The sequence below is a fragment of the Suncus etruscus genome, chromosome 8, assembly GCF_024139225.1.
Source record: "Suncus etruscus isolate mSunEtr1 chromosome 8, mSunEtr1.pri.cur, whole genome shotgun sequence".
In the NCBI taxonomy this organism is placed as follows: domain Eukaryota; kingdom Metazoa; phylum Chordata; class Mammalia; order Eulipotyphla; family Soricidae; genus Suncus; species Suncus etruscus.
In genome coordinates, this window is record NC_064855.1 from 33,166,436 (window position 1) to 33,194,042 (window position 27,607).

General features: G+C 48.6%; 2 protein-coding genes across 2 annotated transcripts in view; one reads left to right on the forward strand and one right to left on the reverse strand.

Moving 5' to 3' along the window:
• Positions 1–27,607, reverse strand: part of SQSTM1 (sequestosome 1) — a 479,040-nt gene that overhangs the window by 232,411 nt on the left and 219,022 nt on the right. The window lies entirely within an intron of this gene.
• Positions 13,569–27,607, forward strand: part of GFPT2 (glutamine-fructose-6-phosphate transaminase 2) — a 37,168-nt gene continuing 23,129 nt past the window's right edge. Inside the window, exons 1-3 of the mRNA XM_049778348.1 lie at positions 13,569–13,660; positions 25,929–26,036; positions 27,418–27,516. Coding sequence (XP_049634305.1) covers positions 13,654–13,660; positions 25,929–26,036; positions 27,418–27,516 — 214 coding nt within the window. The 5' untranslated portion in view covers positions 13,569–13,653. The remainder of the gene's footprint in view (positions 13,661–25,928; positions 26,037–27,417; positions 27,517–27,607) is intronic.

The window sequence follows — 27,607 nt, forward strand, 5'->3', positions numbered from 1 at the left end:
ATGGTCCCTCGAGCTTGCAAGGAGTGATTTCTGAGCATAGAGCCAGGAGTAACTCCTGAGCACTGCCGGTTGTGACCCACAAAACAAAAACAAACAAACAAAAAATCACTCCTGCTGGTGCTTGGGGTGTTACATGAGATGCTAGGGAACAAATTTGGGTCGGCCATGTGCAGGGTAAACACCCTTCTCACTGTACTATCACTCCAGCCCCATACATCGTCTCTTCAGACTCCCCAAAGTGGCCCAATAACTGCAGTTCCTTAAAACCACTCCTCCAACTCTTTCACCTCCTTTTCAGCCCACAAGTATCATTACAGAAGGTGGCTGTGGGCTGACTCACTCAGGCGCCCCAAGCCAGCATCATGGACAGCTCATGTGCTGTGAATGACACAAGATAGATCCCAAGAGGTTTTCAGAAGAGACGGGCAAGGCAGATCCCATCTGGCCTACACCCCTAGTCCAGCCTTTGCTTATGCTCCTCCTGGCAACCTCTAGAGTGGAAAATAAATTATTCAGCAGCTAACAAGGATGTTCTGCCACTGACTTTGGCCATCACCCTGGCCCCCTTGCTGGGTCTGGCCTCAGCCCCCTCTGCTAGTTTGCTTCCACTTGTCCTGCATTCTGTTTTGGTGCTGAGAACATCCTGTTTGTTCTTGTCCTGTATGTGAGTTGCTTAGCCCCATCAAGCAGATGAATAAACTGAGGCTTCAGGAGATGCGAGTGAGAAAGGAAGAAAGGATCCTAGAACTCTGATTTCCAGCAGCCTCAACTCCATAGCTCTCTTTCCTTGCCCCTGCCTTCCCCAAAAAACACATACATCCTGTGTATTCTACCACTATCTGAGCCATGCCCTCTGGGTGCATCAGACCCCCCAATTCAATCCCTGTGAGCTCCGATGCTGAACAAGTGTCTAAAGTCTTCCCAAAGTTGACTTCACATCCTTGTCTCCTAATATCTTCAATTCCAAAGATCACATTGACAAATTTTCCACCTTAGGATCACACCTTAGGGCTGTCACCACCATCTCTCCTGAATACCTCCCAGCTTTCCTCCTACAGTGCTTCCTTGTTTGAGTTTGCCCCCCCAAAAGCCACTCAGGCCATCAGCTCAAACCCCAGAGATCTTTCCAGCATTGCAAGCTCAGGCTCCAGATGAAGATCCATGGTGGGCTTCTTGCTTGAATGGCTTGTTTAACGCTTGAGTTTCATTTTTTGGTTGGAAGATATTTTTGTTGGTTTTTGTTTGTTGTTTGTTTTGGGTCCACATCCATCGGCACTCAGGCATTACTCCTGGTTCTGCGCTCAGAAATTGATCCTGGCAGGGCCCGGAGAGATAGCACAGCGGCGTTTGCCTTGCAAGCAGCCGATCCAGGACCAAAGGTGGTTGGTTCAAATCCCGGTGTCCCATATGGTCCCCCGTGCCTGCCAGGAGCTATTTCTGAGCAGACAGCCAGGAGTAACTCCTGAGCACCGCCGGGTGTGGCCCAAAAACCAAAAACCAAAAAAAAAAAAAAAAAAAAAAAAAATCGATCCTGGCAGGCTTGGTTGACCATGTGGAAGCCGAGGATTGAACCTGGATTTGTCCCAGGTTGGCCATGTGCAAGGCAAATGCCCTACCACTGTGCTATCACTCCGCCCCAGGAGGGTGTTTTGGATCACATTTGACAGTGCTCAGGGGTTACTTCCTGGCTCTGCTAACTGGAATCACTCCTCCGAGCTCAAAGAACCATTTGGTATGGCAGAGATCGAACCTGGGTCAGCTGCGTGCCAGAAATATTCCTTACATGATGTGCTATCATATCAACCCCTTAAACCAGTGCTTCTTAATTATTTTCTGTCATGCCACCCCCTAGGAAGAAGAAAACATTTTTCGCGCCTCCTGAGTGACTGTATATAGTATCTTTATTTAAAAAAAAAAGAACTTTAACCAGCAAAACAAAAATATATAAAAGAATTTGAGCTGGTTTTTTAATCAGAAGTGATGTCCCTGGATTAATGGCTACAATGAGCACATTTTGCAATGCAAGGCTTTTCCAAGCGGGATTTGAAGCAGGACACAGCAAATCTCAGCTCCAGAGACATACAGAGACATAGACACGGGGCTTAGCTTCTTATGACAGTGTTTGCTGAGGTCAAACGTGACCCCCTTTATGGAGCCTTGCACCCCTCCTCGGGTGGCGCACCCCACAATTTGAGAACTACTGCCTTAAACAATTTTAAAATTAAATCACTGAGCACTGCCAGCCATAATCCTAGTGCTCCCCTACTCCCAAGCACCACTGGTCGTGGGCCTAGTGGCCTCAGCAAAGCCTAAGAAGCAACATAAAACCAGAGCATTGCATCAAACTGTCCAGTCCAATGGGAATGGTACTTCTTGCTTGGAAAACCCACACACAATAGAAGTAGGGGCTGAAAAAACAATAAAATAAAATAAAGAAGTAGGAGCTGGAATAATAATTTTCACAAATTTACTTATTACTAAACTTCTTTCTTTTTTCCTACTCTTCTGTTTTATGTTTTAGCTTTTCTTTCTATTTTCTTTTTTTTTTTTTTTTTTTTTTTCGGTTTTTTGGGTCACACCTGGCGGTGCTCAGGCATTACTCCTGGCTGTCTGCTCAGAAATAGCTCCTGGCAGGCACGGGGGACCATATGGGACACCGGGATTCGAACCAACCACCTTAGGTCCTGGATCGGCTGCTTGCAAGGCAAACGCCGCTGTGCTATCTCTCCAGGCCCTTCTTTCTATTTTCTATTTTTTTCAATAACTTCGCTTTTCCTTATCTTGAAACAAATGTATTATGATCAGTTATGTCAACTCTGTGGTGAATTTTCTTTAAGTTAAAAAAATTAGAAACAAACAAAAGAAGTAGGGGCTGGAGAGAAAGAACAAGGACAAGTACCTTGTCCTGGCACTGTATAGGGTACCCTGAGTATACGACTTACCTAGGTTCAGTTGCTGGCACCACATAGAGTCCCCCAAATCTCACAAGAGTGATCCCTGAGCACAGAGCCAGGAGTGGCCTCAACACTGTGTGTGGCCTCAACCTCCCTGCTGCAACGAAAAGAAACAAAGAATTAGAATCCAGTATCTTTTTTTATCTGTAATATACGTACTTAGCCCCTTTCCATGTAATATTTTCCTTTTTTGTTTTTTTGTTTTTTGCTTTTTGGGTCACACCCGGCAGCGCTCAGGGGTTACTCGTGGCTCCAGGCTCAGAAATCGCTCCTGGCAGGCTCGGGGGATCATATGGGATGCCAGGATTCAAACCAATGACCTTCTGCATGAAAGGCAAACACCTTACTTCCATGCTATCTCTCTGGCCCCTGTGTAATATTTTCTACATATTTCCACCTGTCCTATTCAAGCCAATCACCATAGAATTTATGGCTTGTTTTATAAAGGTTTCAATCAACATGTTTTAGAATTCGCAAAGAAAGCTGGGCCCAGAGCAATAGAATAGCCAGTAGGACACTTGCCTTGCTTACAGCTGAAGCAGCATTTCATATCCCTCAGTCCACCAGGAGTGATTCCTGTGTGCAGTCAGGAGTAACCCTGGGCATCATTCCAAAAATTTTTAAAGAGAATAGAAACTTTCTTTTTTTTTTTTTTTTTTTTTTTTGGTTTTGGTTTTTGGGTCACATCAGGCAGTGCTCAGGAGTTACTCCTGGCTCCATGCTCAGAAAATCGCCCCTGGCAGGCACAGGGGACCATATGGGATGCTGGAATTCGAACCACCATCCTTTCGCATAAAAGGCAAACGCTTTATCTTCATGCTATCTCTCGGCCCCATAGAAACTCTTTTAACTGCTTTGCTGCTTATCATCAGATCTTACCCTTAATATCTAGCCAAAGAGCCTCCATTACTAAAAAAAATTTTATGAAGATGTTTTTTAATTTTATTGAAAATCATGGGATTTGGGCCCGGAGAGACAGCACAGTGGCGTTTGCCTTGCAAGCAGCCGATCCAGGACCAAAGGTGGTTGGTTCGAATCCCAGTGTCCCATATGGTCCCCTGTGCCTGCCAGGAGCTATTTCTTTTTTTTTTTTTTTTTTGTGGTTTTTTTGGGTCACACCTGGCAGTGCTCAGGGGTCACTCCTGGCTCCAGGCTCAGAAATCGCTCCTGGCAGGCGCGGGGGACCATATGGGACGCCGGGATTCAAACTGATGACCTCCTGCATGAAAGGCAAACGCCTTACCTCCATGCTATCTCTCCGGCCCCTCCAGGAGCTATTTCTGAGGAGACAGCCAAGAGTAACCCCTGAGCACCACCGGGTGTGACCCAAAAACCAAAAAAAAGAAAAAAAAGAAAAGAAAATCATGGGATTTGAATTTTTGTTGTTGTTGTTGTTTATTTATGGGTCATACCTATAGAGAAGTGTTACTCCTATCTCTGTACTCAGAGATCACTACTGGTGGTACCATGAGTTTACTAACTTTTGGTCAGGGCTAACTTTTGGCTCAGTGCTCAGGAATCTTTCCTGGAAATGATCAGTTTAAATCCTAAAGTTTAAATTAAATTAAAGTTTAAATCCCTAAGCTCTGTGCTTAGCTCTTGTGCGTTACTCAAGTCTGACTTCTGGCTTGTGTTCAAGGATCACTCCTGGAAGTGCTCAGGGCTTAATCCTGGCTCTGCACTCAAGGATGACTTCTGGTGGGGTTTGTGAGACCATATATGGTGCCTGGGAGCAAATTCAGCTTGGTGACATGCAGGACAAAGTATCTTTACTCACTGTCCTATCACTCCAGCCCTTATCTACCTTCTCATTTGCTAATGTACCCACACCTCGCTTCACACCAAAACAAGACTGATTCATTTCATGTCTTACTTTATTGTCCTGATTGTAGTTATTATTATTATTATTATTATTATTATTATTATCATTATCATTATTATTATTTTACTTCTTTTTTTTTTTTTTTTTGGTTTTTGGGCCACAGCTGGTGATGTTCAGGGGTTACTCCTGGCTCTGCTCTCAGAAATCGCTCCTGGCTTGGGGGACCATATGGAATGCTGGGGAACGAACCATGGTCTGTCCTAGGTCAGGGTGTGCAAGGCAAATGCCCTACCACTTACACCACTGCTCTGGCCCCTGACCTGGTTATTATTATTACTACTATTGCTATTATTTGGCTTTTGAGTCACAAACGGTGGTGCTCAGAGCATAATCCTAGCTGTATGCTCAGGGATCACTCTCGTGAGGCGTGGGGGACTCCATGTGGTCCCAGGAACTGAACCCAGGTTGGTCGTGTGCAATAAGCACCTTACCTGCTGTATATTGTTTTGGCTTTCTATTATTATTTTTAACAGCATTTATTTCTGAATTTAGGGTGTTGACCACCCCCAACCATGAGGGTTATTCCCAGCTCAGTGCTTAGAGGTCACTCACTGTGGGTCAGAATTTGGATCCAGACTCCACCCATGTAGAGCCTACATTCAGCTCAATAAACTGTCTGTCCCCAGTTGTTTTTTTTTGGGGGGGGAGTCATACCCGCCAGCGCTCAGGGGCTACTCCTGGCTCTACACTCAGAAATCTTCCCCCGGGCAGGCTCGGGGGACCGTATGGGATGCCGGGATTCAAACCATCGTCCTTCTGCATGCAAGGCGAACACCCTACCTCCATGCTATCCATCAGTCCCCTGTCCCCAGTTCTGATCTCCCTCTTATCCTTATCTTATCCTCTTAAGAGATGGAAAGCATTCTTTGAGCCAGACAAGGAAGTCTGCTATATCTCAATTCTAATACTAGTCTAAAAGGCTTCTTTTAGCATGATTTGAAAGGCTGGAGCAATAGCACAGCGGTAGGGCATTTGCCTTGCACACAGCCAACCTGGGATGGACCCAGGTTTGATCCCCGGCAGCCCAATGGTCTCCTGAGCCTGCCAGGAGTGATTTGGGGGTGGGGGTTTAGGTCACACCGGTAGTGCTAAAGGGTTACTCCTGGCTCTTGGCTCAGAAATCGCTCCTCCAAAAAAAAAGGCGGGGGGGGCGGAGAGAGAGCATGGAGGTAAGGTGTTTGCCTTTCATGCAGAAGGACAGTGATTCGAATCCCGGTATCCCATATGGTCCTCTGAGCCTGCCAGGAGCGATTTCTAAGCATAGAGCCAGGAATAACTCCTGAGCACTGCTGGGTGTGACCCAAAAACCAAAAAAAAAAAAAAAAGAAAAGAAAAGAAAAGAAAGAAAGAAAGAAAGAAATCGCTCCTGGCAGGCTCGGGGGACCCATATGAGATGCCGGGATTCGAACCACCGTCCTTCTGCATGCAAGGCAAACTCACTACCTCCATGCTATCTCTCTGGGCTCCCCCCCTTTTTTTTTGGCTAGGAGTGATTTCTGAATACAGAGATGGAAGTAACCCCTGAGCGCCGCGGGGTGTGCCCCCCAAAAAAACAAAAAATGCCAAAACAAAAGAAAACATGATTTGGGGAATTTTGTATAAGGAATTTATTTGTGTGTGGGAATAATTTGGAACCACATTCAACATTCAGACTTATTCAGGGATCATTTTTGTGCTCAGCAAACACTCTTAGTAGTACTGGGGAGACCAGGATGCCAGGCATGGAACATGGATTGACTACATCAACAGCAACCCCCTGTCCTATCTCTTCAGCCCCCACTTAACCTGTATTTTATGTGTATGTTAACTACCCTTGGGGGACTGGTTGGAGGCCAGGGCTCTCGCATGCCAAGCCTGTGCTCTTCAGTTCTGTGGGTTTTCTTCTCAGGATCCCAAGTTTATTTGAAAGGTTAAGTGGGTTTGAGGGAGAGACCCACGCCCAGCAGTGCTCAAGGATTACTCCTAGCTTTGCAATCAGGAATCACTCTTGGAAGGCTCAGATAACCAAATAGGAAGGCAGGGATTGAACTTGGTTCACCCAAGGACAAGGTAAACATCCTCTCCTTTGTGCTAATATTACTCGGGGGCCCTGAAATTGACTTTTCATGGGGAGGTGCTGGTCATGTGTGCAGGAAGAACGCAAGAGAAAAAAAGAGAGCGATTCTAGGGTTAAGTAATGTCCCAGTGGAGAACAGTCACATTGACAGATGAGCTCACAGCAGAGGGGATAATAACAAAAATGACATCATTGGGACTAGCCAGAAAACACTAATTAGGGTTCGACAGCCCCAGAGAGTCACTCAGGTTGCATATTTCACTTCAGTGGTGTTAGCACATCATGCTTATGTGGGAATCTCTCAGTTTGGTCCTTTTCTTTATTTAATTTTCCCCCTCTTTTTTTTTTTTTTTGTTTTTGGGCCACACCCGGCGGCGCTCAGGGGTTACTCCTGGCTCTACACTTAGAAATCGCTCCTGGCAGGCTCAGGGGACCATATGGGAAGCCGGGATTTGAACCACTGTCCTTCTGCATGCAAGGCAAACGCCTTACCTCCATGCTATCTCTCCGGCCCTAATTTTCCCCCACTAATTTTAGCTCACACCAGCAGTGTTCAGGGGCAACTCCAAGCTCAGTGCTCAGTGGGCCATGTAGAGCCAAGGTAAATCTTGGTGTTCCTACTTTAAAAGCCTGTGGACCAGGGCCCGAAGAAATAGCACAGCGGCGTTTGCCTTGCAAGCAGCCGATCCAGAACCAAAGGTGGTTGGTTCGAATTCCGGTGTCCCATATGGTCCCCCGTGCCTGCCAGGAGCTGTTTCTGAGCAGGCAGACAGCCAGGAGTAACCCCTGAGCACCGCCGGGTGTGACCCAAAAACTAAAAAAAAAAAAAAGAAAAGAAAAAGCCTGTGGACCAGTCTATTAAGCTCTCTGTCTGTTGAGTGGGTGGGTCAGTGTTTCAGAGTGACACACTGGCAGTGCTCAGTTATCACATCTGGCAGTCTTGTTGGTTTTTTTTTCTTAATTTTGAATCATGGGGCCAGAGTAATAGCACAGCAGGGAAGGTGTTTGCCTAGCATGTGCAGACTGGGGTTTGATTTCCGGCATCCCATATGGTCCCCCAAGCCTGCCAAGAGTAATTCCTGAGCACAGAGCCAATAGTAAGACCTGAGTGCCGCTGGGTATGCTCCCCGCCTCCAATTAAGTAAAATTGAGTCACACCCCATACTTCTTAGGCCTTATTCCTGGCTCTGTGCTCAGGGATGACTTCTGGCTAGGTTTGGGGACCCTTTGGGATGGGAAGACTGGGATTGTACCAATAAGTTGCAAGCAAGGCCAGCTCCCTACCCACTGTACTATTTCCAGATTTTCCACCTGGCTCAACTATCATTATCTGTGCGACTGATTTCACTAAGCACAGCAGCCTCTGGGTTTATCTGTATTGATGTAAGTGGCAGAATCTAAACCTTTTTTAGCTGAGTAATATTTCACTGTGTATGCACATCTTCTTTACCTGACCATCTGCCAATGGGTACTGATGTTGTTGCCAGTTCTCAATTACCATAATAATGCTACAATAAGAAATGGGCATGGGAGACTGGGGTTCAATTTCCGGATGGGGAGGCAGAATAGAATTTGGGAGGTGGGGGAAAGAAATGGGTACATATATCTCAGTTAAGTTGTATTTTTTAAGTACTCTTCAAGTAAATTCCTAGAAGTAAGATAACTGGATCATATGGAATTTCTGCATTTAGAAGGGAGGTTTGGTTTGGGTGCCAACCCCAGTGGTGTTCAGGGCTTACTCCTGGCTCTGTGTTCAGGGATCACTTCTGACAGGACCCAACGGACACTCTGGGCTGCTGGGGATTGGATCTGGGTAGGGCATGTGCAAGGCAGGTAAGTATTCTTTCATATTGTCTTTCACACTGTTATGATGCTGCTCTTTTGCTGGGGTTGAATGTAGCCAGGATCTCTGGCAAGGATCTCTCCAACCCTTAAGCTATGTTTATGGTCCATCGTTTTCTTTTTGCAGTACTTGTTAGCAGGGGCCTCAGCAATTTGTGGGAGCCTAGATTTCATTTTGTTGGGGGTAGATGGTTACGGGGGTCAGGGCACATATCTTGCATATATCTAACTTGGGTCTGATTTCCAGCAACCTGTGGTCCTGATGTGTGTCTGGTTACAAGTCTGGAGGTCTCCACCCCAATACCACTGGTGTAATCCACTGGAACCTCGGGCCCAAATAGCCCCACAGTGACTCATTTGCTGAGAGTAACCCCCAAGGCCTGCTAAACACTGCTCACAAGTTCCCCCCAGATAAAATTTACTTGGGTACATTATGAAGGTCGTGTAATAGTGACTCAAAGCATAGAGGGGAATTTCATGGGCAGGTATAGCTCCTGTCATATTCAGGGGTCATGTGTTCAGGAGCTCCCCTGGTGGTGCTCAGGAGTGACACCTGGTATGTTCCAGGAATGCAATCCAGCATGGAGGCCAATACAGCCAATACAAAACAAGCTCCTTTCCTCCAGTACTATCTCTGCATCCAGAAGACTAGACTGGAATTTCTTTTTGTTTGTTTGTTCTGGCCACACCCAATGACACTCAGGAGCTACTCATGGCTCTGCGCTCAGAAATCGCCCCTGACAGGCTTGGGGAACCATCTGTCCTGGGTTGGCAGCATGCAAGGCAAAAGCCCTACCGCTGTGCTATCACTCTGGCCCAAGAATGGAATTTCTTGACTTTGGGAGGGTCAGGGCCATGATCTGGCTGCAGACCCAGTTGCCTTGCTGAGCTTCAAAATATTTAGTTTTTGTTTGAGGAACACATCAGCAGTGCTGGGGGCTAGAACCCTGCCTCAATCACCCAACTCATGAGCTCCAGCCTTTCTTATATTTGTTTAATTATTTGGGTGGGGGTGGATCTTGTGATGCTCAGGTGTTACTTCTGGCTCTGCACTGGGAATCACTCTTGGTAGTCTCAGGGAACCATGTAAGATCAAACTTGGGTCAGCCATGTGCAAGGATCAAATACCCTTCCTGCTGTATTATCGCTCTGGTCCCAGATCAGATACTATTTACTTCTGGTTCCCTTCCAGGTCCCTGAGCAGGAAGGCCTGGAGCCCCAGGGCCACAAGCAAGCCCAGAGTCAGAGAATCAAGAAGTGTGATGGCTTGGCTCTATACACAGGAAGCACCCTCTGGTGGTGCTCAGAGGCTATTCCTGACTCTATGCTCAGGATGATGATGATGATGATGATGATGATGATGATGATGATGATGATGACAAGAAACACCTGGAGGGCCCAGAGAGATAGCATGGAGGTAAGGTGTTTGCCTTGTGTGCAGAAAGTCGGTGGTTCGAATCCTGGCATCCCATATGGTCTCCTGAGCCTGCTAGGAGCGATTTCTGAACATAGAGCCAGGAATAACCCCTGAGAGCTGCCGGGTGTGACCCAAAAAACAAACAGACAAAAGAAACACCTGGAGGTGCTTAGAACACAGGTGACACTAGGTATTCCAATCATTCCAGTCACATCAACTTTAAGCCTTATACTATCTTTCCGTTTGTTTCGCTCCCTTATTGCTGTTACCATGGGGACTGCACCCTCTCCCTGCGTGTGTCCCTTTCCCATGTCACCTGAAATTGTTCTGGTCTTTCTGAGTCTCAGGCTGCCTCCCACCATCTTTTCAGGGCCAGAAGGCCAGGGTTGGATCCTTTTCAGGCATCATTGTGTGTCTAGTGTGGGAAGGAAGGAAGGCAGGAAGGCAGGAAGGAAGGAAGGAAGGAAGGAAGGAAGGAAGGAAGGAAGGAAGGAAGGAAGGAAGGAAGGAAGGAAGGAAGGAAGGCAGGCAGGCAGGAAGGAAGGAAGGAAGGAAGGAAGGAAGGAAGGAAGGAAGGAAGGAAGGAAGGAAGGAAGGAAGGAAGGGGGCCCGGAGAGATAGCACAGCGGCGTTTGCCTTGCAAGCAGCCGATCCAGGACCAAAGGCGGTTGGTTCGAATCCCGGTGTCCCATATGGTCCCCCGTGCCTGCCAGGAGCTATTTCTGAGCAGACAGCCAGGAGTAACCCCTGAGCACCGCCGGGTGTGGCCCAAAAACCAAAAAAAAAAAGGAAGGAAGGAAGGAAGGAAGGAAGGAAGGAAGGAAGGAAGGAAGGAAGGAAGGAAGGAAGGAAGGAAGGAAGGAAGGAAGGAAGGAAGGAAGGAAGGAAGGGAGGGAGGGAGGGAGGGAGGGAGGGAGGGAAGGAGGGAGCAAGAAAAGAGGAAAGTAATGGTAGAAAAAAACTAAAGGAAGGAGGAAGGAATGAGAAAAAAAGGAGGGAGGGAAGGAGGGAAATAAAATGTGAAGGAAGGGAGGAGAGAGGGAAGGAAGAGTAGAAAGGAGTGAAGTAAGGAGGGGGATGGGATGGTAGGAAAAAAGGAAGGAAAGGGGAAAGGAAGGAAGGAGAAAAGAAGGGAAGGAGAGGATGGAGGAAAGGAAAGAAAAGGGGAAGGAAGAAAGGAGGAAGGAAGAAAAGAAGGAAGAAGGGAGTAAAAAAGGGAGCGGGAGGGGGAAAGGAATAAGAAAGAAAAAAAGGAAGGAAGGAAGGAGGGAAGGAAGGAAGGAAAGGAGGGAGGGAAGAAGGAAGGAAGGAAGGAAGGAAGGAAGGAAGGAAGGAAGGAAGGAAGGAAGGAAGGAAGGAAGGAGGGAGGGAGGGAGGGAGGGAGGGAGGGAGGGAGGGAGGGAGGGAGGAAAAAAGAGGAAAGTAATGGTAGAAAAAACTAAAGGAAGGAGGAAGGAATGAGGAAAAAGGAGGGAGGGAAGGAGGGAAATAAAATGTGAAGGAAGGGAGGAGAGAGGGAAGGAAGAGTAGAAAGGAGTGAAGTAAGGAGGAGGATGGGATGGTAGGAAAAAAGAAAGGGAAGGGGAAAGGAAGGAAGAAGAAAAAGAAGGAAAGGAGAGGATGGAGGAAAGGAAGGAAAAGGGGAAGGAAGAAAGGAGGAAGGAAGAAAAGAAGGAAGGAGGGAGTAAAAGAGGGAGGGGAGGGGGAAAGGAATAAGGAAGAAAAAAAGGAAGGAAGAATGGGTTCATGATAGGGAAAGGAGTGAATTGGACATCTCCCAATCAAGCCAGCCTCCCAGTCCAGTGACTCTGCCGAACTCTTTTCTAGATGCCTCAGTTTCCCTGAGTGGATGCTATCCACATATCTTTTCCCAACTTCTCCATGTACCCTTTGAGCTACGTGGAAGTCAAACCCAACTTCAAGAGAAATGCTGTGTTTTGTTTATATTTTTTCTCTAGCTCCACTGAGGTAGCTCTGTTTAGTATTTCAGGAAATACCACCACCCCCACCACCCCAGATAAAATAGAAAACAGCAGATGGCTTCAAAGTACACAAGCAGAGAAGCCAGTTCTGTGACAATTCCTCAGAGACCAGGGCCTTCCCAGTGTGCAGTGGGGTGGGTAAGGGAGACTACTAGCTAGGATGTTAGCCCAGCTGGGGTGAGTCATCTCAAGTCCACATTTGGGATTCAGGATGCCCAATGGCGGGCAGGGTAGCATGGGTAGAGCAGGCTGACACATGCATAGTCCAGCTGCAAGTTAGGAAGAGGGTACAGTGCCTCTCCAGAAAGACAGTGGCTTTGGCGGGAATTCCCACAACCTGGGGGAACTAACTCCTCTGAGTTCTGGCGCTAGACTCAATCCTGAGGAGCTGGAGCAATAGTGCATAGGGTAGGACTTTTGTCTTGCAAACAGCCTGAAAAGTTCAAATCTTGTCACCCCCACATGGTTCCTGGAGCACTCCAGGATTAATTTCTGAGCACAGAGTTAGTAGTAAGCCCTGGGCATTGCCACATGTGGCACAAAAACCCTAAAATAATTAAGTAATTATTTAGTAGACTCTGTCTTGGATTCCCGTGGCACCCCTTGTACTGCTCACATCTGGTTTGGGCCAAGTCCCTTTGCCTAGCATTTTGTCTTCTGTCCATCAGCCCCTAGGGTGAGAATTTAAGATTGTAGAGTTGGTCCAGGGTTAAAGGCCCACTGTGGGCCTGGGAGACTCTTAGAGAGCCACAGCTCTTGCTTTGCACCCAGGAGTTTGGTGCCATCCGTGATTGTCAGCATGACATTACTTGATCCTCTGAGCAACTCAAGGGCACAATCTCCAAACTAACAATAATAATAATATGGGCTCAGGAAGATGGTAGAGTGGGTAGGGCTGTTGGCTGGCCCGGTTCCATCCATATAATCTCCCTGAACCTTCCAGGAATGAGGCCTGAATTGCAAAGCCCTGAGCACTTGTGGAAGAGTGCACAGTGTGGAGAGACTTCTGGGACACTGAGGGATGCTCCCCCCGACTTCGGGGGCTAGATGCTGACAACCCCAGCGCCATCCTCACTCATGGTTGAGCGTCTGGAACACCGTGACTCAGTGCCCTACCCCAGGTTTCGCGCCGAGAGATCCGGGCTCGCGACCTCCAGGTCATCTGCAATCCACCACACCCGGATCCTCCCGGGTCGGGACACCCCGCGCCCTCATGCGCTCGGGGCCTGGGAAACGCCCCGAGTCCGTCCACCCGTTGCCGGGACAACCTCGAGCCAACGGCGAGTCTGCAGCAGGGCGCTCCGCGCACGAACCCGCCCATCGGTCAGCGCCAATGGGGAGCCCACGGCCTTAGCTTAGCTGTCAGTCCCCCCACCATCCCGGCGCGGACCTCGCCCCAGGCTCGCCCCCCGGCGCCGCCCCTGGAGGCGGGGCTCAGGCTATAAGACGGCCTGGGCCGCGCGGCCAGCTCCGAGCATCCCGGGCCGGGCGCGGAGGGCGAGCAGGCGAGCAGGGCCACGATGTGCGGTAAGTGCGGAGCGCGGCACCCCGGCGCCCCTTCCCCGGGGGCTGCGGGGGCCGAGATGCGGCCGCCGGGAGCTGGCGTTGGGGTGGAGGGGAGGCCCCGGAGCCTGTCCCCGAGTCGGATTCCCTGGCCCGAGGGAAAAGTGACCCCGATGGCCAGAGTAGGCCCTGCCCTGCACGACTTCCAGGTGCCCCGGCCCTGGCGAGCCCAGCCCAGCCCAGCCTACTCCTGGGCCCTTGGAGGAGTTGCGGGGTGCGGGTGCGGGTTAGGGGTGCGTGAGGGGTCAGGGACTGTCCCCCGCACTGCGTCCTCCTCGCATCCCCAGATAAACCCCTGTGTCCTCCCCTCCCCTCAAATTGGGGTGACTTCTCGCTCGCCTTTGCTGAAAGAGGAGGCATGGGGAAGTGGCTTCGAGGACCCTCGACGGACACTGACCCGTCCGGGCGAGCGGCCCCTTGCGGCCGGGCACGTCCCATGGTGGGCACGTAGCTCCTGGACCCTCCCGGCTGGGCTGCAAGAGGAGGCCGGGGAGAAGAAGGTCTGGAGCCGGACAAAAAGGTCACTGTGCCTTCCCCCCTTCTCCCGCCCCTCAAGTGGGATTCGGTTACCCTGGCCGGCCCCCGAGGCTGCAGAACCCGGGAGGGGGTGGTTTTACTATGAAAGGCGTCTGTCTGAGCTCGGCCCAGGCCTGGCGGGTGGTGGGGTGCGCCCGCGGTTAGCCTTGGGCCATGGTGTCTATCAGCAGCGCCTTGTTTCTGAGGCCTAGGCTCCTTGAAAAAGTGGTGTTGTTTTTTTTTTGTTTTTTGTTTTTGAGCTTTTGGGGTTTTCTGTTTGCTTGTTTGTTTGGTTGGTTGGTTGGTTGGTTTTTGGGCCACACCCAGCGGTGCTCAGGGGATACTCCTGGCTGTCTGCTCAGAAATAGCTCCTGGCAGGCATGAGGGACCATATGGGACACCGGGATTCGAACCAACCACCTTTGCTCCTGGAGGTGCTCAGGGGTTACTCCTGGCTGTCTGCTCAGAAATAGCTCCTGGCAGGCACGGGGGACCATATAGGACACCGGGATTCGAACCGACCACCTTTGGTCCTGAATCGGCTGCTTGCAAGGCAAACACCGCTGTGCTATCTCTCCGGGCCCTTGCTTGTTTGTTTTTGAGAGAGAGAAAAATACCCCAAAACTTTTGACCAAGGGTAGCAGCCAGCTTTGGAGTTCAGCCTCCCTCCCCTCACAACACTGCGGGCATCACTTTAAAAGCCCAAACCAGGAAGGAGCCAGAGAGATAAAAGACTGCTGGGAAGTCACTTGCCTAACATCCATCTGCCTGACTCCAGTTCGATTCCAGCACCACAAGGTGGTGATTCCCGAGCACCACTGGTTTGGCCCCCAGACCAAAACTAATTATAGTGCCAGAGTGATATGCTAGTACAGCAAGGAGAGCCCTTGCCGTGGTTGACCTGGGTTGGATCCCTAACACCGCATATGGTCCCTTAAGCCTCACCAAGAGGGATTACTGAGTGGAGAGCCAGGAGTAAGCCCTTTTGCACTGCCAGGTATAGCTCCCGGACAACAAAAAACACACCAACACTAATCACAATCATAACATTTCAAGGGAAGACAGGGCGGAGGTGGCAGATTTAGCCTAAATTCAATGGCCCTGTAAATTCTGGTAACCAGCTGGTGAACTTCAAACCAGAACCCACATAGAGGGGGATCTATGTGAAGCTCCTTCCCTTATTTCTCCTCTATACCTTGACATCAGGCCCTCCTTTAGTTCTTTTAGTTGTTTTAGTTCTTTTTGGCCTGTGGCACTTGCCTTTTCTCTGCTTTGCTCCCCTTCAGGCCCCTCTCAGAATCCCAAACTTTCATCTTTGCAAAGGTATTGACAGTTTTGCCCTTTAGGGAAAGAGGAAGTTTGGTTTCTTCAGACCCAGGACTCAGCCAACCACTGGCCCCCGGAGGAGCTCTGGGCAATCCCATTGCTGGATGCTGCCTGCCGAAACACAGCCTTGGGATTCCTGGTGGGAGATGCTCTCTTTGCTTAGGGCACTCAAGGAGCCTGGTGAAGAAGGTTCTCTGGATGCAGACAGGAGCACATCTTTGTGGTGGTGGTTGTTGTTGTTGTTGTTGTTGTTGTTCTTCTTCTTCTTCTTCTCCTCCTTCTCCTTCTTCTCCTCCTCCTCCTCCTCCTCCTCCTTCTCCTTCTCCTTCTCCTCCTTCTCCTCCTCCTCCTCCTCCTCCTCCTCCTCCTCCTCCTCCTTCTCCTTCTCCTTCACCTTCTCCTTCTCCTTCTCCTTCTCCTTCTCCTTCTCCTTCTCCTTCTCCTTCTTCTCCTTCTCCTTCTTCTTTTCCCTGGGTCATACCCGGCAGTGCTCAGGGGTTACTCCTGACTCTAGGCTCAGAAATCACTCCTGGCAGGCTCGGGGACCATATGGGATGCCGGGATTTGAAACACTGTCCTTCTGCATGCAAGGCAAACACCCTACTCCACGCTATCTCTCCAGTCCTGGTCCTGGTGCTGCTTCTTTTGTTTGTTTGTTTGTTTGTTTTTGTTTTTTTGTTTTTGTTTTTGGGTCACATCCAGCAGCGTTCAGGGGTTACTCCTGGCTCTACACTCAGAAATCTTTCCTTTCAGGCTCAGGGGACCATATGGGATTTGAATCACTGACCTTCTGCATGCAATCTATGCTATCTCTCTGGCCCTGGTTCTGCTTCTTGTACTTGCTCAGTGCAAGCTCTGAAAAAGATGAAGCCAGATTAGGTCTGGCTTTCCCACCAGCCCCTTGCTGGAACGAAGGATGATTATATGAGCATCTGTAAAACAGTGATGTGTTCTCATTTTCTTTGTATATGTGGCTTTTTTTTCCCCTCTTCTTTTCTTCGTGTGTGTGTGTGTGTGTGTGTGTGTGTGTGTGTGTGTGTGTGTGTGTATGAATTCACAGTTTGTTTTTTGTTTGTTTCTGGGCCACACCTAGTGGTGTCCAGGGGTTATTTATGGCTCTGCTCTCAGGGACCATTCTATGAGGTACCAAAAATCAAACCCAGGTAGGCCACATACAAAGCATGTGTATTACTATTGCTTTGGCTTTGGAAAGCTTATCTTCATCATTGCTCACATTAGATGGGTAATGGCGGGGGGGGGGGGGGGGGACACAAAGATGGTGCAGGGGATGGAAACTCTAGGCTTCTACTTGCCGGCAAGCTGGCATGCTCTCCTTTTGCAACTTTTCCTGGAAAACTCTGAGAGTGGTGGCATTTGGCTGATTTTCTGTTGGCAGGAAGACCTTGACTATGATATCCCAGGTTTGAGACTCTGGTACTGTGCACCACTAGGGGATATTTATGAGCACAGAGCCAGGAATAATTAATTCCCTATTCAGTGGTCGGCAACCTTTTTTTTCTTTTTTTTTTTTTTTTTTGGTTTTTGGGCCACACCCGTTTGACGCTCAGGGGTTACTCCTGACTATGTGCTCAGAAATCGCCCCTGGCTTGGGGGGACCATATGGGACGCCGGGGGATCGAACCGCGGTCCTTCCTTGGCTAGCGCTTGCAAGGCAGACACCTTACCTCCAGCGCCACCTACCCGGCCCCTGCAACCTTTTTTTTCAACTGAGCCAAATCTCGCCAAAACCACGATTGAAATTTACTTTGAGAGCCACACAGGGCGCGCACTGACAGAGGCTGGAGCACAGTCCTGACTCCTGGAGCGGCCGCCCAGCACACAGAAGAGCCAAATTAAAAATTGTAAAGAGCCACATGTGGCTCGAGAGCTGCAGGTTGCCCACCACTGCATATGGCCTATACCAGTGGGTGTTTCTTAGCCTAGAACTAGGAATAACTAACTCCTGAGCACCACAAGGGGGGTGCTCCTGAGCAGAGAGCCAGGACTAGCCCCAGCACAAGTAAAATGAAAATGAAGTAATAAAATGGAGAGTTAAGGAGAAAAAGGGAAAATGTGATTCAACCAAAACCCTCACAGGCAGGAGCTTGCATTGATGGAGCAGGTGATGTGAAGATGGGGTCCATATCCTGGGAGCTGAAAACCTGGTAAATAAGGTTCAAAGAGGGAGAACCTACTCCAAAGGCTCAACCCAGCAGGTAAACTTAGGAGTTTGGATTTGAGGAAGAAACAAAGGAAAAGAAAAAGAAGTTGAAGGGCCAAGAAAAAAAAAAACTTTAAGTATAAGACCTTGCATGCAATTGACCCCGGTTCAAACCCCATCCATCACCTCTTATGGTCCCCGGAGCACAGAGCCAGGAGTAAGCTCTGAGTACTTCCACCAAGTGTGGCCCACCACCTCCAGGACTAGAGAGATTGTACAGCAGGGATGTCCCCTGCTTTACTTGTAGCCAAGTCTAGTTGGATCCCCAGCACCTCCTTTAGGGTTACCGGAGCCCCACCAGGAGTGTTCTTGAGTATAGAGTGAAGCAGAGGTAAGCCCTGAGCATTGCCAGGTGTGGCCCAAAGGACAAAAAATAAAACAAAGATGATCTTCATTATAGGAACCTGGGCCAAGAATCCGAAGTCAATTTTGTTTGGCTACACAGACACTCTTCCCCTCCATGATTTTGTTTTTGTTTTATTTGGAGGCCACACCTGCTGGTGCTCAGATTTACTCTTAGCTCTTCAGGGATCATTCCTGGTGGGCTTGGGGGACCATAAGGGCTGCTGAGGTTACATGTACTTGCAAGGCAGGCATTCTACCTGCTGAACTGTCATTCTGGCCCCTCCATGCATTATTTTGAGGGGAAACATTGGGCCACATCCCAACCTGTGCTCAGGGATGGGGCTCAGGGGACCCTCTGGTGTCAGGGATTGCATTGGGGACAGCCATGTGTCAGGCAAGCAAGTACTTCAAACCTTCTCTCCCGACCTCCACAAATTCTTTTTTTTTGGTTTTTGGGTCACACCCGGCGGCACTCGGGAGTTACTCCTGGCTCTGTGCTCAAAAATCTCTCCTGGCAGGCATGGTGGACCATATGGGATTCCAGGTTTTGAACCACCATTGGTCCTGGATCTGCTTGCAAGGCAAACGCCCCACTGCTGTGCTATCTCTTCAGCCCGCCTCCACAAATTCTTAAGTCACCTCTGTCCTTTATTTATGCTTTTTTTTTTTTTTGGTTTTTGGGCCACACCCGGCAGTGCTCAGGGGTTATTCCTGGCTGTCTGCTCAGAAATAGCTCCTGGCAGGCACAGGGGACCATATGGGACACCGGGATTCGAACCAACCACCTTTGGTCCTGGATCGGCTGCTTGCAAGGCAAACACCGCTGTGCTATCTCTCCGGGCCCCCCTGTTTATGCATTTAATCATCTACAAGGTTATTAAAAATTGAAGACTAGAAAACTGAGTTCAGGGGCTGGAGAGATATCATGGAGGTAGCACATTTGCCTTACATGCAGAAGGACAGTGGTTTGAATCCTGGCATCCCATATGGTCCCCCGAGCCTGAAAGGAGGGATTTCTGAGCGTAGAGCCAGGAGTAACCCCTGAGTGGTGCCGGGTGTGAACCAAAAACAAACAAAAAAGAAAACTGAGGTCAGGTAGGTAGTACAGTGTGTAGGGTATTTGCCTTGCATGGGGTTAACACATCTTCAGATCCCAGTATTCCTTATGGTTCCCTGGCAGAGCCAAGAGTAATCCTTTTTTTTTGGTTTTTGGGTCACACCCGGCATGCTCAGAAATCACTCCTGGAGGCTCTGGGGACCATATGGGATGCCGGGATTCGAACCACTGTCCTTCTGCATGCAAGGCAAATGCCCTACGTCCATGCCATCTCTCCAGCCCAAGAGTAATCCTTGAGCAGCACCAGGTGTAGTCCCAAAACAAAAGAGAGAGAGAGAGAGAGAGAGAGAGAGAGAGAGAGAGAGAGAGAGAGAGAGAGAGAGAGAGAGAGAGAGAGAGAGAACTAAAATCTTTCCCTTTTTGCCAGAAAATAATGCCTTTGTCTTGAATTCAATTCATGAACTCTTTATTTTGGAGGGGCGGTGAATTCCCAAGCCCTTCTCAGGGTTTCTTGGTCAACTTGTTTGGTGGTAATGCAAGGACTGGAAGTGCACAGGGACCTCCAGGGCTGTATCTGTGTGGTACCAAGAATGGAACCAGTGTGGGGCATATGCCCTGCCAATGCTACTCCAAGTTCCTCTCTCTCCACCCTAATTCACCCATCACCTTTTGTCTCTCTCAGTGGGTTAGCTTCCTCCAGCTGCTTATCTTATCACAAACTTCACACAATACTCTCTCATAGTTTGCTATCTCCCCACCCCAATCCTTTCTCTGGGCCCAACTCCAGAGCCTAATCCATCCATTTACTTTCTTTCTTTTTTCTTTTTATTTGGGGGGGGGGGTTTACACCTGGCAACGCTCAGGGGTTACTCCTGGCTCTGTGCTCAGAAATCACTCCTGGCTAGCTTGGGAACCATATGAGATGCCGGGGATTGAACCCAGGTCTGTCCTGGGTTGGCCACATGTAAGGCCAAACGGCTTACTGCTATGCTATCTCTCCGGCCCTGTCTTGTTGTTTATTTGTTTTTTGGGCCACCAGTGGAGCTCAGGGGTGACTCCTGACTCTGTGCTTAGGAATCAAAGTCCCGGTCAGCCATGTGCAAGGCAAGTGCCCTTATGGGTCTTGGCCTCTATTGTGTCACATCTTACCATACCTTCTGTATGCATGACTGTATCCCTCACATCTTACATGTATATATGTCACCACAACTTATATGTACATTTGCATCACTGTATCTTGTGTGCTTCTATCTCTTCTCTGTGCGTGTGCACTCAGATTTGTATGATGGTGGCACTCACTGCATCTTGTGTATCATGTATGAATGTATGCCTTTCACCCCATCTTATGTGTATATGTCATCTGTTGTATCTGTTTTTATAAATGCATGTCACTCACCGCCTCTTGGCCTCATATGCACGCACCATTTCCAACATCTCTTCCAAAAGCAGATATAATTCATACACACACATTAGGCACACACCTCACACATACTTTCTTGTTTTCTTTCTTTCCTTCCTCCTTTCATCTTTCTTCCTTCCTTTCTTCCCTCCCTCCTTCCCTTCTTTCTCTCTTTCTTTCTCTCTTTTTTTTTTTTTTTTTTGGGTCACACCCGGCGGTGCTCAGGGGTTACTCCTGGCTTTCTGCTCAGAAATAGCTCCTGGCAGGCACGGGGGACCATATGGGACATCGGGATTCAAACCAACCACCTTTGGTCCTGGATCGACTGCTTGCAAGGCAAACACCGCTGTGCTATCTCTCCGGGCCCTCTTTCTCTCTTTCTTTGTCTTTCTCTTTCTTTCCTTCTTTCCTTTCTTCTTCCCTTCCTTCCTACACCTGGCTCTGACTAGGATTTACTCCTGGCTCTGTACCAGGAATTAATCCTACTGTTGTTAGGGGGACCTTATGGGATGCTACAGATTGAACCCAAATTCAGTGTGTAAGGCAAATATTTGTCTGACCGTTGTGCTATTGTCCCAGCACTTCACAATATACACATGTAGTTAGACTCTTCCTCCCTCCCTCTCTTTCCCTCTTTCCCTCTCTTTCTCTCTCTCAATCTCCCTCCCTCCCCCCCCCCCTTACACATACACACACAAAGTCACAGTGTCAATTTGCTCGCATTGAGGCTTGTCAGGAAACTCAAGTGGAGAGGGCATGGTGGGAAGGAAATTGGACACTGATGGTGGGAATTGTGCACTGGTGAAAGGTGTTGTTCACTGCATGACTGAAACTCAATCATGAATAACTTTGTTTCTGTCGGGGTGGGGGGAAAAAACTATTCTGTACAGCCTTGCAACCACAGTGTTTAAGTAAAGTAATTAATAAAGAAAAAGGAAAAAAAAAAACCTTCAAATCCAGGGAGATTAGAAGATTCTTGAGAGCTCACTCTGGGCCCCACCCCCTTTTTAGAGATCAGGCTCTCTGCCTTATCTACACCATGGTGACACTTCAGTCAAGGACAGATGGGCAGGGAACCTGGCTGGAAGCTCTCAGGACTCTGGCTCTGGGGTTAGGTTGGTGGGTGGGGTGGGGGATATTTCTGTCTTCAAGCTGCCCCTCATCTGTTCCCAGTCTCTTGACGACTCAAACCATCAGCCCTTAACCACTGAGGCTGGCCAGCAAACCACTGTTTGCTGGTTTCCTGGTTTGTTTATTTTACTTTTCATGTTTGTTGATTTTCTAGTTTGCTGGTTTTTCTGGTCAGTTTACAGGGCTGGCCCCTCTGTCTCTCTGTCTACTCTTGTCCTGTGTACCCCACTCCATGGAGGCTCCCTTTTGCAGAAGCCCTGTCCTGAGTTCCCCCACTGGTTAGTTTTAATTCATTAGGGGGTTCCCAAATTAAGAGAAAGCCCCGTGGAAATCTTGTGAGCTTTTATTAGTAAAGAAGAGTCTTTTGGGGGATTTTACTTTGGGGGCACATCCACAGTGCTCAGGGCTTATTCCTGGCTCTGCACTCTGGGATAATTTCTAACTGGGATCGGACTAGCAAATGGGATGCAAGGGATTGATTGGGTCTGCTGTGAGCAAGGGAAGTGCCCTACTTGTTGCTCTGGCCCCTTTTTTGTTTTCTTTGGTTTTTTTTTTGTTTTGTTTTGTTTTTGGGGGGGGGTTGGTCCACACCCGTTTGATGCTCAGGGGTTACTCCTGCCTAAGCACTCAGAAATTGCCCCTGGCTTGGGGGGACCATATGGTACGCCGGGGGATCAAACCTCGGTCCTTCCTTGGCTAGCGCTTGCAAGGCAGACACCTTACCTCTAGCGCCACCTCACCGGCCCCTTTTGGTTTATTTTTGGTTTTGGTTTTGATTTTGATTTTGGGGTCACACCAGGCGGTGCTCAGGGGTTACTACTGGCTCTTGTGCTCAGAAATTATTCCTGACAGGCTCTGGGGTCCATAAGGGAGTCTGGGGATTGAACCCAGGTTAGCCCCAGGCAAAGCAAACATGCTACCCACTGTGCTATCACTCTGGCCCCTGTTTTCTGTTTTTGTAAATAGCACTCTTATTTTATTTTATTTATTTATTTTGGTTTTTGGACCACACCTGGCAGTGCTCAAGGGTTACTCCTGGCTATCTGCTCAGAAATAGCTCCTGGCAGGCACAGGGGACCATATGGGATGCCAGGATTTGAACCAACCACCTTAGGTTCCTGGGTCGGCTGCTTGCGAGGCAAACACCGCTGTGCTATCTCTCCGGTCCACTCTTATTTTATTTTATTTTATTATTCAATTACCATGAGATATACAATTACAAAGCTGTTGAATTTTCACTCATACAATGTTCCCATGTCCGTCCTACCACCAATGCACATTTTCTACCACCAACACTCTACTTTCCCTTCCTTCTCCCTCCATCTTGTCTTTCTGGCAAACACCTTCTCCCCCTCCCCTTTTTCCTTTTAGATGCTGTGGGTTGCAATACTATTACTGAAAGGGTACCATGCTTATCACTTCATCTTCTTCAGCACCTATTTCTTCTCCAGAGTGATTCATTTACAGCTATCAATGTAATCAGCTTTTTTTTTTTAATTTTTGGATCACACCCAGTAGTACTCAGGGGTTACTCCTGGCAGTGCTGGTGAGGACCAGGTAAGGATGCTGTATGGGATTGCAGGGATCAAAGCTGGGTTGACTGCTTGCTAGGCAAACACCCTATCCACTTTACTATTGCTCTGGCCCCTAATCGTCGCTTTTATTTTAATTTTCTTTTTTTGTTTTTTGGGTCACACCCAGCAGTGCTCAGGGGTTACTCCTGGCTCTGTGCTCAGAAATCGCTCCTTTCAGGCTTAGGGGACCATATGGGATGCCAGGATTCAAACCACCGTCCTTCTGTATGCAAGGCAAATGCCCTACCTCCATGCTATCTCTCCAGCCCTAATCATCGCATTTAAATGGAGGGATCCTTGGTCTATTTAGCACCTTTTGCTTATAAAAGATTAACTGAGGCTTCATACATTTTTATTTGTGGGTTTGGGCCACACAACAGAGGTACTTATGGCTAACTCATGGGTCTGTGCTCCAGGATCACTCTGGCGGGAGATAGGGTTGGATGGGAACCTAGTTGGACTTGTGCAAGGCAATTGCCTTCCTTGCTGTCCTGTTGCTCGACTCCCATTACCAGCACATAGTCATAAGGGAAAATTCTGAAGATTAACTTAATGCAAAAACAAATAAACAATCTCAACTCTTTTTAAAAGGAGTTGTTCTCTTGCTGGGAAGAAAGAAAAATGTGCTGTTCTTAATTTCCAAAGTTGGTTCTTTGAAGAAAATTTGCATCCGTTCTCAATCCCCTTGAAACTGTTTTGAATAGGATTTAGGGTCGCTGTTCTCTTCCTGCCGGTGGAAAATCTTAAGATGATAAAGGGGGGACCGGGAAGGTGGCGCTAGAGGTAAGGTGTCTGCCTTGCAAGCGCTAGCCTAGGACGGACTGTGGTTCGATCCCCCGGCGTCCCATATGGTCCCCCCAAGCCAGGAGCAATTTCTGAGCGCATAGCCAGGAGTAACCCCTGAGCGTCAAACGGGTGTGGCCCAAAACACAAAAAAAAAAAAAAAAAAAAAAGATGATAAAGGGGCCGAAGAGATAGCACAGTGGGTGTTTGCCTTGCAAGCAGCCGACCCAGGACCTAAGGTGGTTGGTTCGAATCCTGGCATTTCACATGGTCCCTTGTTCCTACCAGGAGCTAATAGCCAAGAGTAACCTCTGAGCATTGCCGGGTGTGGGTCAAAAAAAAAAAAAAAAAAAAAAGATGACAAAGATGGCAGGACTTTATTAAAAATAGAAACACCTTGCCCATATGCACTCACTCCTTTGTTCATTGCCTCTAAGCAGGAAGTTCCTCTGTCATATTAGGGATCCTATTAATTCTCAAGTCCCCAGGGCAACTATTCTGATGCCAGTAAACTCCACAGCTCTGCCCTTCTAAGAGATAAGGGTCACCTCTCCCGCAGACTTCTGCTCTGCATCCTCCACTGCCACCTTAGCTCTCCCTTCCGCAATTTGATACCCAGAATTGTTCGACAGCTCTTTGTCTTCTGGAACTTGACATTTGGAGACACCCAGCTCCCTGCTGTGCACCAACTAGCTGCACACTTCAATCAAAAAAGCAAAGCAGGGGCCAGAGAGATAGCACAGCGAAGGGCATTTGCCTTACAAGTGACTGACCCAGAACCAGTGGTGGTTTGAATCATGGCGTCCCATATGATCCCCATGCCTGCCAGGAGCAGAGAGCCACGAGTAATGCCTGGGCACCGCTGGGTATGTGTGTGTACCCCTTCTCCCCCCCCCCCCAAAAAAAAAAGCAAAGCAAAGAAAGCAAAGAAGTAAGAATTGCCACCAGATAACTCAGCTGGTAAGACACTTACCTTCCAGGCAGCAGATCCAACATGAGTTGTATCTTTGATACTCCATAGTGTTCCCTGAGCCTCACCAGGAATGAAACCTGAGCACTGAGCCAGGAGAAAGCTCTGAGTCTTAAGTACTACCAGGCCGCCTTCCCCTCAAACCAAAAGTAAAAGAATAAAAAGAAAATCTGGGAGACCACAGAGTTAGTTCAGGATTTAAAGTGCTGGCATTGTACTCAGACAACCTGAGTTTGATCACACCAGCATCCCATAGGATCCCCCACACCCTGGCAGGAGTGATCCCTGAGCACAGATCCCAAGAGTAAATCCTGTACCTCTCAAAACACTAAGACAGGGGCTGGACAGATAACACAGTCGGTAGGGTGTTTGCCTTGTATGCAGTTGACCCAGGACAGATGGTGGTTCCGAATCCTGGCATCCCATATGGTCCCCTGAGCCTGCCAGGAGTGACTTCTGAGCACAGAGCCAGGAGTAACCCCTGAGTGCCGCTGGGTATGACCCAAAAACAAAACAAAACAAAACAAAACAAAAAAGCACTAAGACAAAACTGTTCCCAACCCTTGTTCCCACCTGCTTACCCCTAAACTTTTCCAGGGAGTGTCCTGCACAGAACATGGAATCCACATGAGTAGGGCATCCCTAGTGGAGAGAAGTACTTCCTGGCAGAAACTGCTTCTTGGCTACTCATCCAGCCACTGAAAATGCAAGCCCTTCCTCTTGCATAGGGTTTATCATCCACTGCGGTGGGAGTTAGTGGAATGGACTCTGCTTACACTGAGTCTTCTCGCTCCTCTGCAGGCAATGGGGACAGATCCTCCTACTGAGTAGCTTGTGCTCCCAGAATTGTTTCTAGGGTATTCCCAGAAGATCCTCAAATCTGTTGTGTTTCTTTTCCTTTCATTCCCAGGAATCTTCGCCTACATGAACTACAGGGTTCCTCGCACAAGAAAGGAGATATTTGAAACTCTCATTAGAGGTCTGCAGCGGCTAGAGTACCGAGGCTATGACTCGGCAGGTAAGTCTGGGAGAGATGTCCACTCAGCATACAGGAGAGAGATGACAGGCAGATCCTGATACATCTGATGTTGGGGAAATAGGATGGCAGGGAAGGCACATATCTTTCATGCAGCTGATCCAGGTTCAGTACCTGGCACCCCATATGGTTCCTTGAGCCTCATCAGGAGTGTTTCCTAAGAGCAAGGCCAAATTAAGCCCTGTGCACCGTCTGATGTGGCTCCCAAATAAAAGTTAAAAAAAAAAAGGAGTAAGTTGGGGCTGGAGCAATGGGTCAGTGGGTAGGCCATTTGCCTAGCAGACAGCCAACCCAGGTTTGATCCTCAGCATCCCCTATGGTTGCCAGAGCTCTTTGTCAGGAGTAATTCCTTTTTTTTTTCTTTTTTTTTTGGTTTTGGGGTTACTCCTGGCTATGCGCTCAGAAATCGCCCCTGGCTTGGGGGGACCATATGGGACACCGGGGGATCGAACTACGGTCCGTCCTACGCTAGCGCTTGCAAGGCAGACACCTTACCTCTAGCGCCACCTTACCGGCCCCAGGAGTAATTCCTGAGTACAGAGCCAAAGTAACCCCTGAGCATCACCAGGTATGACCCCCAAACAAAAACAAACAAACAAACAAAAGAAACATGAATAGGGGGTCTGAGCAATAGTACAGCAGGAAGGGCACTTGCTTTGCACTTGGTTTAACTGGGGTTAAATCCCCAATATCCCATATGGTCCTCTGGCAGTGCCAGGAGTAACCTCTGAGCAATGCCTTGCCCCCAAAAAAGATTACCATGCAAAGAGAGATGATTAAGCATTTCTTTCCTCTTCTCCCCATCTCATTCAGTGGGGATGCCTAAGGGATCCCTTCCCAGGGTTTAAATTAGCTCACCCATAGCAAAGCCTCTATCACCTGCAATATTTTATTTTTGGGTCATACTCAACAGTGTTCAGGTGTTACTTTTTAATTTTTTTTTTTTTTTTGGATTTTGGGTCACACCCGGCAGCGCTCAGGGGTAACTCCTGGCTCCATACTCAGAAATTGCTTCTGGCAGGCTCGGGGGACCATATGGGATGCCGGGATTCGAACCAATGACCTTCTGCATAAGAGGCAAACGCCTTACCTCCATGCTATCTCTCCGGTCCCTCAGGGGTTACTTCTTACTCTGCTCGAGCATTAGTTCTGGCGGTGCTTGGGGGAGAGGACCATATGGGATGCCAGGGATTGAACTCTGGTTGGCTACATGCAAGACAAACACCCTACTCATTGTGCTATCGCTCCAGCCACTCCCCTACAACCTTATAAGACCAATTCTCTTCTGGGTGGGGAGAGAAGTGTGAAGAAACTCTGGAAATGCACGGGACAGAACAAAAGCATCTGTGTTGGCTGTTCACAGGTTTGGCCATCGACGGGAATAACAGTGAAGACAAAGAAAGGTACATCCAGCTCATCAAGAAAACTGGCAACGTCAAGGCACTAGATGAGGAACTGTACAGTAAGTGCGCAGTGCTGAGTATGGAATAGTATGGAATAATGCTCCAAGTCGGTGCAAAGTAGGGCTTTGAGTAGTGCACAATAGAGCTCTA